Here is a 15,421-nt window from a genome sequence, read left to right as displayed (position 1 = left end):
TTTGCTTTTGTCTTACGGAGAAGGCAGTAATTAGTGGAGTGTCTTGTGTGTCTTCAGCCGCCTTTCCCACTCTGTCTAACGGAGCCGGGGCTCGCATTGCCCCACCATCCAAGTGCCCAGGAGCAGGGTATCCATTAGTTCTCCCATAGGGAGCAAGTTATTTCTAGGTGTGCCCAAGGTGGAGAAGAAACACCCCTCCGCTCCCAGCTGAGCTTCTCATCTCTAACACAACAAGGGTGAATCTCCCTTTAGCCTTGGCTCTGGAAAGAGCTACATGGGGAAATGAAGACCTAAAGTGCATGAACTTTTATTTCTTGAAGCCACGTAATGGGATTCGAACTTATGCAGGGCTCAGATCAATTAACTCTGCTTTTACGAAACCAACCAGCAGCTCTAAACGACCACCTGAGCCATCTGTGTGCATCCCACCTTCAGGTCTGGGAATGACCCTGTGCTTTACTTCTGTGCTGGCAAAGTGGACTGGGGTGGGGTTGACACAGGTAGCTAGATAGGTTGACCCAGCAAATTGGGCTTGGCTTACAAGAAGGGGATCTGAGATGAAATGGGGCTTCCTTCAGTACTGGGAGTCTCTTTGCGTGTTGGGCAGGCAAACACTGCCCTGAGCTACATGGTCAGCATGGGTCTGAACGTCTGTGTTCAAAGTGTTCTCTCCTCCTTTCTTCCTTTCAGACACATAAGGAGCTGAGAGCCAGGCAGAAGTGGGATGAAGCTCCCTGATGGCAAAGCACCTGTAATCTCCCAGGCACAGGGGCCTTGGCTGGTGGTCCTTCTCGGCCCATCCCAAACAGGTAGGTTAGGGGAAGAGAGGAAGAGATACTGTATTACAGATAGGGATTTCAAGAAAATCTACCCTCTCGGACTTGTCCATAGGGTGAGCCTTCTCAGAGGAAGAGAGCGGGGGTTGGGATTATAGCCAGGTGGTGGCATTAAGTAGGGGCTTTTGTGTCTACAGAGACCGGGGCAGTCACAAAGCCAAGGTAGGTTTCTCTCTTGAGTTTCTGGGCCACTGTTGTGCATCTGAATGCTAGGTCTCCAGTTGGTGGAACTGTTCAGGAAGGGTTAGGAGGTGTGGCCTTGTCAGGGGAATGTGTCACTGGGGGACTTGAGGTTCCAAAAGACTCAGGCCATTTCTGGTGTCTCTTTCCACTGTTTCATGTTTATATCTTAAGATGCACGGCCTCAGCGTCTCCAGCACCATGTTTGCCCGCCTGCCACCACGTCCGCCACCATCATGGTCATGGATTCTAGTCCCCTAAAATCACGAGCCCCAAATAAACTCTCCTATAACTTGCCTCGGTTATGGTGTCTTTCCACAGCAATAGAAAAGTACCTAAGGCACCTCCCATCCAGGCAGTAAGCAGGGTGGGCATTGAGCTGTGTGGTGGAGAAGTCGGGGGTCCCCTTGCAGTCTGGGGTCCCCTTGCAGGTGTATGATTATCGTGTAGGCATGGAGAACACTGAGAAGCGTTGCCTTTTCAGGAAGAAAAGGGCAGGGTCAGTGTCACCTGTGAAGTTTCCCCAGCCTTTTTTCTCATCGTCTCTAGGTCTTTCTTAGTGCTTGCTAAACCTCTCTGTTGTGGATCTCTTTCAAAATAAAAATATTATGCAACTTTCTTTCTTTCTTCTTTCCCTTCCTCTTTTTCCTCTTCCTGTACCGTCCCCTCCTGGCCCCCCCCCCTTCTCCTCTTCTTCAGTTTTTCAAAACAGTCCCTGACTGTCCTGGAACTCCCTTTGTAGACCAGACTAGCCTCAAACTCAGAGGTCCACCTTTCTCTGCCTCCTGCATGCTGAAATTAAAGGTGTGTGCCGTCACTGCCCAGCTTTAAACAAAATGTTAACAATGGCAGAACTTTTTTTTTTATGATGGAAACTTAGTTTTCAAAATGCCTTAAATTTTTTACATGTATGATTAGTGTGTGTTCAGACACACTTATGCCATGGTGGTGTGTGTGCAGAGGTCAGAGGACAATTTTGTGGAGTTGAATTCTTTTCTTTTTTTATTTTAGGTCTCTTTTTCTTTCTTTCTTTCTTTCTTTCTTTCTTTCTTTATTTATTTATTTGGTCTCTTTTTCTTTTCTTTTTTTTTAATTTTTTTTTATTTTTTTATTTTATTTTATTTTTTTTTCTTTTTTTCTGAGCTGGGGACCGAACCCAGGGCCTTGCGCTTCCTAGGTAAGCGCTCTACCACTGAGCTAAATCCCCAGCCCTCTTCTTTTTTTTTTAAATTGGGTACTTTATGTATTTACATTTCAAATGTATTCCCTTTCCTGGTTTCTCTTCCGGAATCCCCCTCTCCCATACCTCCTCCCCTTGCTTCAATGAGGACAATCCTGTGGCGTTGTTTTCCATTTCCTCTTTATGTGGGTTGAGAGGAGTGGTCTCGGGTCGCCAACCTTGCACAGAAAATACCTTTACTCATCTCCATGGCTCCGGAAATACCCCCTTAATAATAACTTTAGCCTTTATTCGTAAAGAATTTTAATTTAATTTTTTTTTTTTGAGCTGGGGACCGAACCCAGGGCCTTGTGCTTGCTAGGCAAGTGCTCTACCACTGAGCTAAATCCCCAACCCCAAGAGTTTTAATTTTAAAAGATTCATTTTTATTTAATGTGTATGACTGTTTACCTGCTTGTACGTATGTGCACCATGTGCTTGTGGTACACATGGAACTCAGAAGAGGGCATTGGATTCCCTGAAACTGGAGTTGTGCATCTCTTGGGAACTCTGCAGTCATTACAAAGTGTGCTTACAGCAGCTGTGGATACCCACAAAGCATGAGTCTGTCTGTTGTTAAACATGGCTGGAGGGGAGAGGCTCAGGGGTTCTACCTCTCACGGTTGGACTCTCCCTTTGGTAGATCTAGGGAGAGACCACCAGACTCCAGTGAATAGTATGATCCTGGTTAAATTAAATGGATCAGAAAAACAAATCATGAATCGGGGAAAGGGGCTGGTGGGGAGGAAGGAAGTTGATAGAAGTTGGAGGGAGATTTCAAAAAGTTGAAAGATGGATAGGAAGGAACCTAGACGCTCACGCAGAAAATGATGGAGGCTTGGGGTCTCAGCTTCCACCCATTCACCAAGCAGGGCCTTGCAAAGCTTCTCTCTGAGGAAACTGATCTCACAAGAACAGCCACCATCAATCCCGACATTGATCACTGGCTCACGTAGCCCTTGACACAGTGAACCCTTCCAGTGTCCAAATGGGGTTAGTGGCTGTGACAGTGTGACTCTGAAGTTTCACACTCGGTATCATGTTTCAAATGTTTGTCCCCATGTGGTGGTACACTCCTGGGAGGCTGTTGGAAGCCTGGGTAAAGTAAGACGTGATAAGCAGAAGGTAGGTATGAGGGTGAGGGTGGTATCCCTAGTTTTTGCTGTGCTGTCTGCTTCTGGGTCTACCATGATGTGAACAGCATCTGCCACAGACCTGCAAGCCATGAACTAGCTGATCATGACCATGCCTGCCTGGCAGTGATGGACTGAGACCCTGAAACTGTGAGCCAAAATAAGTCTTTCCTTCCTAAGTCGTTCCTGTGAGTTATTTTGTTACAGGGAAGTGAAAGTAGCTGACCCAGTGCCCTTACCTTTGACCTGGCAGCCCTGGATGGTCCTACATAGTTAAGGTCTTAGCAAGAATGACCCAGACAGACAGGCAGGCAGACAGACAAAGGAAACCAGAAGTTGCCACATTTTCTTCTTAAAGGAGAGACAAAATGCTCTTGGGCATTGAAACTAAGTTAACAGTGGTTGAGTTGTAGCTCAGTTGGCTTGCACAGAGCCCTGGTTCAGCCCCCAATACTGCGTAAGTTAGGTGTGCTGGGGCCTCCCAGTACTTGGGAGGCAGGAGGATCAGAAGTTCAAAGTCACTCTTCGCTACATGAGTTCAAGGTTACCTTGAGATTCTGTCGCAAACAAACAAACCCCTGTGGCATCAGAAATAATGGTTTTCTTTTAAAGATTATTACTTTTATTTTAAAGATAGGGGCTCTCTGTGTAGCAGCTCTAGTTGTCCTGGAACTATCCTGTGTAGTCTAAGATGGCCTCAAACTCGCAGAGATCCACACCTCCCAAGTGTGGGAATTAAAGGCACGTAACAATTAAAGGCTTTGTTATTAATTTTAGACTTCGTGTATATGTGTGTCTGTGTGTATGTGAGTTTATGTGTATGTGAGTGTAATGTCCTTGGATCCAGATCAGAAGTTTCAGATCTCATGGAGCTGGAGTTAAGGTAGTTGCAAGCCACCCAAATAAGGCTTCTGGAAGCCAAACTCTGGTCCTTTGCAAGAGCAGCAAGTAATCTTAACCATTGAGCTATCTCTCTAGCCTCTGTTTTGGGTTTTTTGAAAGAGGGTCTGGCTGGTCTAGGAGTCCCTATTATATCAGTTAGCCTTGAACTTGGGACAGTCCTCCTACCTCTGTTTCCTTAGGGCTGGGATTACAGCCATGCATTTCTATACATAAGTCTCATGATATAGCCCAGGCTGGTCTTGAACTTACGACCTTCCTGTTTTTGCCTCTTTGGTGTTAGAGTTACAGGCAGGTGAAATTGTGCATGGTTCATTTAAAGCATTTTTTAGATGTAAATATAAAAAATTTGACACATAGCTTTTATGTCTTTTTGAGGAAATGGTGAGAAAGTCTTCAGGAATGTAGGAAACAGATGGTAAGCCAAGTATCATTCCTGTATCTCAATATTGAGCGGGCTGAGACGAGAGGTCAACCTGAGCTACAAAGCAAGAAGAAAACCCGAAACCAAAGTGGATACAATGTACAACTGTGTCTGTTTCTCATTTGCCTTGGCTGCCAAATGGCTTTCAATGTTTCAAGTGCTCTCTGAGGCTTGGGAATGACTGGAAAACAACACTATGTTAAGTTTTGTTTTCAGTTACGTAACTAAATCGTAGCAGGCTACTTACAAAGAAAAGGTGTTTATTCAGTCCTTAGTCATTGGGGCTCAAAGCCCAAGGTCCTGTCTCTCAGTTGTTGGTTCAGCCTCCAAGCCTATTGCCTTAGATGGCTTTGTGGTAGGAGTGAGAGCCAGAAGGGAGAAAGCCTAGCACTAAACTGGAGCCCTGAGTGTGAGCAGGGGCTGAGGTCACCTTTCCTGGTCATTTCCCTCAGAGGATCTAGGGCTTGTCACCTGGTTTCCTGTTTCAGGGTCTTTATACTTGTTCCTGCCTTGTTGTCACCACCTGGTCTCTGTGGGACCCATCCTTGCTGGATCCTTCACTCAGTGGAGCCTTTGCTTCTGTGTGGCCTCTCCCACCCAAGGACCATATCCCCCTTCCCCCTGCTCCTTCCCTGCTCTGCCCCTCCCATGGCCTTTCATCCACAGGACACCCCTCTGCTGTCCTTTTTGTTTCAGTCCAGATCTTTGGCTCTATGAAATCATCTTGTTCATTCTATTTCCTTTTGATTTCCTGTCTCCTCTCATTAGACTTGAAAATTCCCTAAGAGCAAGGGTGATTGATGCCTGTCGGCTTCCTGCTGACCGTATTAGTAAGTGGTTAATGCAGGCAAGCCCAGGAGCGTGGCTCTTCGTGACACCCTTCAGGGGTCCTCCAGGGGGTGTCTTGGGGGCTTTGGACTTTCCTTGACATCCAGAGCAGGATTTTTTTTTTTTTCCGGAGCTAAGGACCGAATCCAGGGCCTTGCTAGGCAAGCGCTCTACCACTGAGCTAAATCCCCAACCCCGCAGGATGACTGTCTTAATGTCTTTTCTTGGGGAATATCCCTGGACATTTGCTGTGAGGCTACCCTTTGGATAAAACACCTTCGGACTCTGTGTACCCTGAAGCACACATCTGTGTGGTTTTCCTCCTAGATTAATTGCAGCTGAGAGATGAACACCTTGATTAGCAGGGCTTCCTGAGGTTGAGGGGCTCCTGCAAACAGCCCTCTTTGAAAGTGGCACTAGGTTCAGTGTCTGCTGCCGGTCACTGTTCACCTGCTCCACGAATGCTTTTGCATGGTGCCCTCCCGATTTGCTATTGAGATGGCTTCCAGTCTTAGATCTTCTAGCCTGAGTGTATGGATACTTAGATTATGCATAGTCACTTTCTGGATGTTTCTGTGAATCAGACTCTCTTGGACTAATTAAATTGTCATCTTGACTCTGAAATCCAGGCTTTGGACAGATGGCTTCTCAGCAGGATACAGTATGAATGTTCTGACTCTCCACAGACATGTAGAGATGGCTCCCAGGGAACCTTGACACTCCTCTTCTGGAGTGACTCTGGGTCCCCTTTGGGGCAGCATGAGGGAGCATGACGTAGATTTCCCAGGGCTCCATGTCTCCAGGAGGAAGATGGTTATCATCCAGAGAAGGGGGACACAATTTCCCTTCTTGTTCTTGTTGCCTATCCCCAGTGTGTCGAGCCAAAGTGACTCATGTGTTCCCATACGAGGCCATTCCACAGGACTCAGGACGGCAGGACCCCAAAAGTTACCTTTATGTTGACAAAGGCCGGGTAACTTGCCCGGTCAGAATTATCCATATTTGCCATGGACCCTGGAAAGAGGTGGAGTTTATTAATCCGGAGATTGTAGCCACTGAGAGCTTAGCAAGAAGGCAAAGAACTCTCTGGGAACTCAGTTTGGAGCAAGACTCAAGCCAGTGGGACTCTGTCTTAGGGTTTTACTCTGTGAACAGACACCATGACCAAGGCAACTCTTACAAGGACAACATTTCACTGGGGCTGGCTTACAGGTTCAGAGGTGCAGTCCATTATCATCAAGGTGGGAACATGGCAGCATCCAGGCAGGCATGGCGCAGGAGGAGCTGAGAGTTCTACATCTTCATCTGAAGGCTGCTAGTGGAAGACTGACTTCTAGGCAGCTAGGAGGAGGGTCTTAAGCCCATGCCCACAGTGACACACCCACTCCAGCAAGGCCACACCCACTTCAAGGCCACACCTTCTAATAATGTCTCTCCCTGAGCCGACCATATACAAACCATCACAGGCTCCTTGCTTGCTTGCAGGCCTCTCCCAAGTCTCCTAGGGCCCCTGAGGCATTCCCTGGATGCTGGTGGTAGCCCCGGTATGTCTGTTAGTCTTTGGAGAAGTTCTCTCCTGGATCTACGCGTGTATCCACACATATGCACACAGATGCGTGCGGGTCTTGTTCCCCGGGAAGGATTCCACGCTCTTGTTTGAGACAGGGCCTTTCATTGGCCTGCAGCTCCACCAGCTAAGCCTTTCTAGCCGACGTGTGAGCTCTGGGTTTCACTGTTTCCTCCTTCTCCTGTCCCGTGGTGCCAGCTCTCGTATTACAAGCTTATGCTGTTGTACCCAGCTTTTTATGTGGGTTCTGAGGATACCTCAGGTTCTCAGGCAGCAAAGCAAGGGCTTTACTGACTGAGCCATCTCAGGCTAAAGCAGACTGGTGGGGGACATCCAGAATTTGGTCAAAGGGTTTATTGGAGACTCATAAATCTACCACAATGTTGTCCAATAGCTGATTTTGCAGATCAAGTTTGCAGGTACAAGTTGAAGGGACTGAGCTGTGTCCTGTGACGTCTTCTCAGACACCTTCTGAATAATGTAGGTGCAGACAGAAGAGCCGGGATGAATGCCTGAGATACAGGTATTACTCACAGGTATTGGGACCGCCCTGGCCCTTGCTGACCTTGAGCTGCCCTCCTAGCTTATTACTGATGGCAGCCCAGAGGGCAGAAATTGGCTGTCAGAGGCAGTCAACCTCCAAGGAAAGAACTTTCTAAACAAGAAGTGTCTGGAAGGGTACTGCTTCTTATGTGGGAAAGGATGCTATCTGGGAGACGGCAGAAGAGCCAACTCGATGAGTTATCGGGATGGTTTAGTGGGCGAGAGTGGGAGCCATGCAAGCCAGCATCTTGAGTTTGGGTCCCTGGAACCCACGTAAAAAGTTATGTGCAGTGGAAGGTGGAAAGATGGGGACGGGGAACAACTTGGCTAGGAGCTCGCTGGCCAGCTAGCATGGAGTATGTGTGCGGCAGAAACGAGACCAGATAAGTAAACATAACTTTTTTTTTATAATTTATTTTGTCTATTATGTTCATTGGTGTTTTGTCTGCGTGTATGAGGAGTTTCAGGAGTTATAGATAGGTGTGAGCTGTCATGTGATTGCCTGGAATTGAACCTGGGTCCTCTGCAAGGGCAGGCAGTACTCTTAACCACTGAGCCATCTCTCCAGTTCCTTTTTTTTTTTTTTTTTTTTTTTTTAAAGACAGGATATCCTTGTATCTACCTGGCTGGCCTAGCACTCACTATGTCAAGCAGACTGACCTTGAATGCTCAGGGATTCACCTACCTTTGCCTTCCAGCTAATTAAACATTAAACCTAATTCAAATGCTGTAAATGAAAAGAAAATCCCCATGGAAGCCGGGAATAGATCTGGCTGCTGGTGTGTCTGGATCCAGGGAATCAAAGGTGTCCTGGGGGTTGGGGACTTGGTGCTGGAGAGGTGGAGAGCTGACCCAGCGGTTAAGAGTGATTACCGCTTAGAGAGGTCCACATTCAGTTTCCACCCGGGATGGTTCACAACTGCTTGTAACTCCAATTCTCCGGAACCGGGTGGCTCTGCCCTCCAAGGGGCATTGATCCCCATGTGTTCCTGTCTACCACAGCTCAACATACCTATGTTTTAAAAATAACACTCAAAACCAGAGAGAGACCCTCACTGCCCTCCCCATCGCTATAGAAAGCAGGAAGGATGGTGCACGTCTGAGGAAGTGGAGAGGAGGCAGGAACTCCATGGGAGGACAAGCTGCCTACGTCAGGAGAGTATCTTTTCTTTTGAGACAATGTTTCTTGTGTCCTGGGCTGGCCTTGAACTTGTGTGAATTGGCTTTCATTCCCAGCTTCAGATGCTCAGCTTTCTGTCCATGAGATTCATTGTTTTCCTCAGCTATCTCTCCTCAGCGAGGAGAGTCTTCCTCCTCGCTTCTACCTAAGCGTCAGTGGGAAGGATAGCCTGCATCCTGCTGCTGGCTCCCACCTTAGAATGTCCCTGAGGGTGACTATACAACGCTTTAAACTCTCCTGATTGTGCCTTCCACAGTATCTGTACTCGAGGTCTGTTGGGTGAGTGCCTGGGTAAGACTATGATTGGCCTGGTCCCTACAGCCCAACAGTTTACGTCCATGGCTGTATCAGTGTGCAATTTGGGGGTAACGCTGAGTCCCTGCTTTTCTCTCTATTTTGCATCCTACTGGAAATGGAAGGTTCTAGACTTCTTCCATAGAAGAGAGAAGTGGTTCCTCTTTGTCTTGGCACACCCTGGGATCTTTCCCATGGTTAAATGAAGTTGTTGACAGACTTAGTTTTCTGCCGCCAGATGGATAGATGCATCTGAAACCTTCCTTTCCACAGGGCTGAGGGACAAGAAAACAAAACATCTGCTTACCTCAGACCCAGACCTTTGGGTAGGGTTCTCAAAAGCCCAAGCCTGTGTTCATGTGACTGAAGGTACCCCTGACTTCTCAAACTTAGAAAGAATCCATTGTGGATGTAATCTCCCAGATTCCTGACTGCCACCCTGCCTGAAGTTTAAATAAAAAGGGAAAATTTTGGCCTCAGAAAGAGGAACCCCAAGTAGGACGTGGTTTCACACTCAGAGGAAGTAGCTACCACCAACGGGGGAGGGGTGGTCCTGGGGGGGAGTTTGGAGCAGCTGCTAGCATGCTGCCATGTGAGTCTGGCACAGCCCACTTGATACCACCACCAACTGGGACATCTCTCATAAACCAAACATGTCATTTAAACCAGGAGAATGTGACCTTGTGGTAGGTAGGGAAAGTTTTGTTATGTTTTGGTGTCGGGCTCCGATTCAGAGCCTCAAGCCGAGCTGTTCACTGAGCTACAAATCCCAACTCAGAAGACCTTTTTTTTTTTTTTTGATAGGGTCTCATGTAGTTGAAGCTGACCTTGAACTTGCAATGTAGAAGATGGCATTGAATGTGTGATCCTTCTGTCTCTGCCTGCCGTGAGCAGGGGTTACAGATGTGTAGCACCATACCCAGTTTGTTTATGTGGTGTTGGCAATTGAATGTAGATCTTTGGGGGAGCAGAGGAGGGGAGGTAGGCAAGTACTCTACCAACCGAACCACACACCCTCAGCTTAGAATCTTTTTTCTTTTTTAAAGACTAAAAATAGGCCAGGCACAGTGTGCACTCACTCTTTTAATCCCAGCATTTATGAGTTTGAGGCCAACGTGGTCTACATAGTAGAGACTCTTTCAAAAACAAACCAACAAAATAATCAAAATAATAAAACACAAGTGAACAGATTTGATTATATGAACATTAGACCTATTTACTGCTCAGCACTAAACTGGAAATCTGTAGCATCCCGCCGCCCCCACCCCCACCCCAGTCTGAGGGTTGGGCAGAAAGAATGAGGAAGCCCAAGGCTGATGAGGGAGGGCTGCAAGCAAATGATGTTCTCTTGATATGACGTGGCTGTTGCATCCATGAACTCACAGCAGCAGTAGGCTCCTTGCAAAAGACCTGCACAAGCCTGGGTCTGTGGGCGTCCCCTCATGCTGGGTGGCCTGAAGGCTCTCAAGACTTCACTAAGCAGGAAGGTCTTAAAAAGCACACAGAAAACACTAGGAATTGCTCGTGGATGCACACTAGTAGCAAGAGTATGAAAACATGCATACCATTGATAAGTGGCTGGATTCTAGGTTGTGGTGACCTGGAAGGGGGAAGCTGGTGGTGGCGGGGGAGGGGTTTGGTGCTCTGGAGTGTGGGTGGTGAACACACCCTGTGTCCTGTTATCTGCAATGTTTTGTTATTGCTGTGGTACTGTGGGGTGGGGGCAGGGATGGCTGAGGGTTGGCATGACAGATATAACTCTTTAGATAAAGTCCCGTATTTTCTCTTTCTGTGCCTGCGTGTGTGTGTGTGTGTGTGTGTGTATGTGTGTGTGTGTGTGTGTGTGTGTGTGTGAGAGAGAGACAGAGAGAGAGACAGAGAGAGAGAGAGACAGAGAGAGAGACAGAGAGAGAGAGACAGAGAGAGAAACTGAGAGACAGATGTCTCATGGTCACCAGGCTGGCATTGAACTTACATAGCTGAGGCTGGCTTTGCTTTCCTCCTGGTCTGTGTCCTCACCACCACCACTGCCCCCGCCCCCCACCCCTGTCACCTCCCAAGTATTGGAATTGAAGCAGGTGCCTGTGTGCCTGGCTACTCAAAGTTGTTTTTAAGCTAATTGTTTTCTGCCTAGAACTTTTTTTTAAGACTTGTAGAGTTTTGCCTTCGGTTTTCAAGCATCTGCCCGTTCTTGTTTCCCCTCTCTGGGCCCTCGGTTGGCCATCACATGGTCTTTCGGCCTGTGGCGTGCCCATCTGTAATGAGAAGCACCTCAGGGTGGCTTAAGTTGGCAGGAGTCACAAGCCACCTCGGCAGGATGGTGCCTCTCGGGTGGCAGGCTTCCCCTGTCCTCCTGTGGCCCAGATCTGACAATCCCACTTTCCAAAGCCCTGGTTCATTGTGTCTTTGCCTTTCCCACAGGAGAACGGGCCTCAGAGAAGTAACACAGCAGGATGCCCCCTGGGGTAGACTGCCCCATGGAGTTCTGGACCAAAGAGGAGAGCCAGAGCGTGGCCGTTGACTTCTTGCTGCCCACAGGAGTCTACTTGAACTTCCCTGTGTCCCGCAATGCCAACCTCAGCACCATCAAGCAGGTAGAGCCAACACTTTAAGGCCGGTTCTCACACCTTGATGCTCAGGGAGACACAGAATGCCAGGGTGTAAGTTAGGTGTGAGCGGTGTGAGCTGGCTGGAGGCAGCCTTGGCTGCCATTTCCTCAGGAGCAGTACTCCCTATTTTTCTATTTATTTTTTTTAAAGATTTATTTATTATGAGTACACTGTCACTGTCTTCAGACACACCAGAAGAGGGCATCAGATCTCATTACAGATGGTTGTGAGCCACCCTGTGGTTACTGGGATTTGAACTCAGAACCTCTGGAAGAGCAGTCAGTGCTCTTAACCATTGAGCTATCTCTCCAGCCTCTATTTATTTGCTTTTGATACTGGGTCTCATTGGAGTGGGCTAGACTAGTTGGCCAGCAGGTCAAAAGGATCCATCTACCCTTCTCCACTTCTTCCATACTGGGAGTCCAAGAGTGCAGTCACACCTGCTTGTTTTATTTTATGATTTATTTATTTTTATTTTATGTGTATAGTCATCCACCGCGTGCGTGTCTGGTGCCCGTCAGGGGTCATATTAGAGCTTTGGATCCCCTGAAACTGGAGTTATACATGGTTTTGAGCCATCATGTGGGTGCCAGGGAACCGAACCAAGCTCGGCCAGTGCTCTTAACTGCCGCGTCACCTCTCCAGTCCCCGCTCTGCCTTTTAACTGTGGATTCTGAGGAACTGACTCAGGTCCTTAAGTACCTACTGAACTATTACCCTCAGCCCTTAGATGTGACATTTACTAGATAAAATCTCTAAGAATTGTTTAAAAACCTGTGGTTAGACTCCGCTTATCATTCCAAAGTAAGCTTCCCCTTTACCAGTATGCGTTTCCCTTTAGTAGATTTGCTAGATTGCGAGTTTCAGGGCTGCCTCTGGCTGGGCTCTCGTCCCCACTCATGACTGTGAGATCATTTTCGGAACCACTCTATCCACAGAGCAAGGGCCTTGTAGCCAACTTGTCTTTAGAACTGCCACCCTGGCAGTAGACACTATCGTTAAAAAGAGGTTTGAGTTTACTGAATCATTTTCAGGGTGATTTACCGAGTCAAAGCATTGCACGTAACTGAATGGCATTTGGTAGTTCCTGTCTGTGACTTGGACGGAGCTCGTGCAACCCACCAAGTGTGGGAGCTGCTGGAGTATGTTTCAAGTGGGCAAAGGCTGAGACCTTACCTCAGAATTTTAAAGATTTTATTTATTTTATATAAGTGAGTACCCTGTCACTCTCTTCAGACACATCAGAAGAGGGAATCAGATTGTGTTACAGATGGTCGTGAGCCACCATGTGGGTGCTGGGAGTTGAACTCAGGACCTCTGGAAGAGCAGTCAGTGCTCTTAACCGCTGAGCCATCTCTCCAGCCCCTACCGCAGAATTTTAAAAGCCATAAGTGGAAACAGAAAAACCAACTGTAGAAGCAAGAGTCATCTTCGTGCTCCCTGCCCCAGATTTCCTTTAATACTGATTTTTTTTTCCACTACAAAAACAACATAGACACATTAAAATTTAGGAAGATAAGGAAAAGGACATTGGGAATATAGCTCAGTTAGTAGGGGGCTTGCCCACAACGCATGCTGTCCTGGGTTCAATTCCCAGACATCATACACTGGGTGTGGCCGTACACATCTGTAATCCTGGCACTGGGAGACTGGAGGGTCAGAAGTTCTGGGTCCTCTTCAGCCACACAGTGAGTTCAAGGATGTCCTGGGCTCCTGTCTTAAAGGAGAGGAAGGCAGGCTGGTGAGATGCCTCAGCCGGTAAGGGTGCTTCCAAGCCTGACACCCTGAGTTTGATCCTCAGAACAGACATGGTGGAAGGAGAGAAGCAACTCAGTTGTCCCCGGAGCTCCACACGTGTACCAGTAGATGTGTCCTCCGTCCATCACAATAAGTAAACAAATATTTAAAAACAGAGAAAGAAGAAAAACCATCTGTGATGTAGCCAGATGAGACAATACAGTCAACAGCTCCACTAGTTCCTGGTTTTGCTTCTAATTAAAAATTTTACATTTGGGGGCTGGGGATTTAGCTCAGTGGTAGAGTGCTTGCCTAGGAAGCGCAAGGCCCTGGGTTCGGTCCCCAGCTCCAAAAAAAAGAACCAAAAAAAAATTTACATTTGTTTATTTACCTGTGTATGTCTCTTGCATGTATGTGCGTGGTCATTTGTATGCCGTAGCATGGTTTGGAGATCAGGGGATCTTCTTCTAGCATGTAGGTTCTAGGGATCAAGCTCAGATTGTCAGTGTTTGTACCTGCTAGGCCATCTCGCTGGGGCTCCCAGATCATTTTATACCTGCACATTGAGTCTCGGGACAAATCTGATGATGAACTTTTGTATCTCTTTTTTATAAGATTTTTTTTTGAAAATGTGTATGAGCATTTTACCTTCATATACGTATGTGTAACCTGCGTGTGCTAGTGCCTGCAGAGGCCAGGAGAGGGTGTGAATTTTCCAGGAAACTCCAGTTTCAGGGCATTGTGAGCTGCCACGTGGGTGCTAGGAACTGAAGCCAGGTCCCCTGCAAGAGCAGCAAGTGCTCTTAATCTCAGAGCCATCCGTCGGGCCCCTTAGTATCTCTCTCTTTCCTGAATGAACAATGTAACACTTGCTCTCGGCCATAATCTTTATATAAATATACTCCAGTTCATGCCTGTGGCCCCAACACTTAGGAAGCAGGGGCAGAACAAAGATGGGTCCAGCCTGGTCTACAAAGTGAGTAATGATAGTGGTTACCCACAGTGATCATCTGTGGGGGTAGGAGGATTCAAGGGTCACGCATGGCCATCCTTAGTAGTCAGAGGTCATCCCTGAACCCCGTAGAAGAGATATAGGGGCCCATTGCCCTGCACCGAGTCTCAGCAAACCTCTGACACGATGAACAGGCAGTTTATGGCTCATCTTCCAGTGTGAGAGCTTTTGTCTGCTTGGGGTCTCCCTTTGCCCCTGTGGGAGTCCTGCAGGAACTGATGGATACCCCGTCTCCCAGGTGCTGTGGCATCGTGCACAGTATGAGCCGTTCTTCCACATGCTCAGTGACCCCGAGGCTTATGTGTTCACCTGTGTGAACCAGACAGCGGAGCAGCAGGAGTTGGAGGATGAGCAGCGGAGGCTGTGTGACATCCAGCCCTTCCTGCCCGTGCTGCGCCTGGTGGCCCGAGAGGGGGACCGCGTGAAGAAGCTCATCAACTCACAGATCAGCCTCCTCATCGGCAAAGGTAGACTCTCGGGAGATAGGAGGTGACTCGCCTGGACCCACGTGTCTTGACGCTTGTCCTGATCTCTTCCTCTCACTCCCAAAAAGGTCTCCATGAGTTTGATTCCCTGCGGGACCCGGAAGTAAACGACTTCCGCACTAAGATGCGCCAGTTTTGCGAAGAGGCCGCGGCTCACCGCCAGCAGCTGGGCTGGGTGGAATGGCTGCAGTATAGCTTCCCCCTGCAGCTGGAGCCCTCAGCCAGAGGTTGGCGGGCTGGCTTATTGCATGTCAGCAACCGACCCCTGCTGGTCAATGTGAAGTTCGAGGGCAGTGAGGTGAGCCGCACCGCACCACCCACCCCCACCCCCACCCCACCACCCACCCCCAGGTTCCTTCTCCCGCCAGTTCCCTGTGGGTGCCTAGTTGTCCCATCAGGCAAATCTGGATTTATTTTCGTTTACTTTATTTTATGTGTATGAATGTTTGGCCCGTGTGTATATAAGTGTACCAC

General features: G+C 48.1%; 1 protein-coding gene across 50 annotated transcripts in view; it reads left to right on the top strand.

Moving 5' to 3' along the window:
* The window catches only part of Pik3cd (phosphatidylinositol-4,5-bisphosphate 3-kinase, catalytic subunit delta), a 47,900-nt gene that overhangs the window by 21,410 nt on the left and 11,069 nt on the right, over window positions 1-15,421 (top strand). For 38 of the 50 annotated variants that reach the window (XR_015619957.1, XR_015619954.1, XR_015619956.1 and 35 more), the window contains 4 exon segments: window positions 691-809; window positions 11,526-11,698; window positions 14,701-14,929; window positions 15,016-15,245. Coding sequence is in view for 45 of the 50 variants with exons in the window: in XM_087550293.1 (XP_087406419.1) it covers window positions 11,558-11,698; window positions 14,701-14,929; window positions 15,016-15,245 (600 nt within the window). In the remaining 5 variants the exon portion in view is untranslated. 50 annotated transcript variants of the gene reach the window in all.

This window comes from Rattus norvegicus, chromosome 5 (genome assembly GCF_021556685.1).
Source record: "Rattus norvegicus strain SHRSP/BbbUtx chromosome 5, alternate assembly SHRSP_T2T, whole genome shotgun sequence".
NCBI classification, from domain to species: domain Eukaryota; kingdom Metazoa; phylum Chordata; class Mammalia; order Rodentia; family Muridae; genus Rattus; species Rattus norvegicus.
The sequence above is the reverse complement of the archived record's forward strand: the minus strand, read 5'-3'. Positions and strand labels throughout refer to the sequence as shown.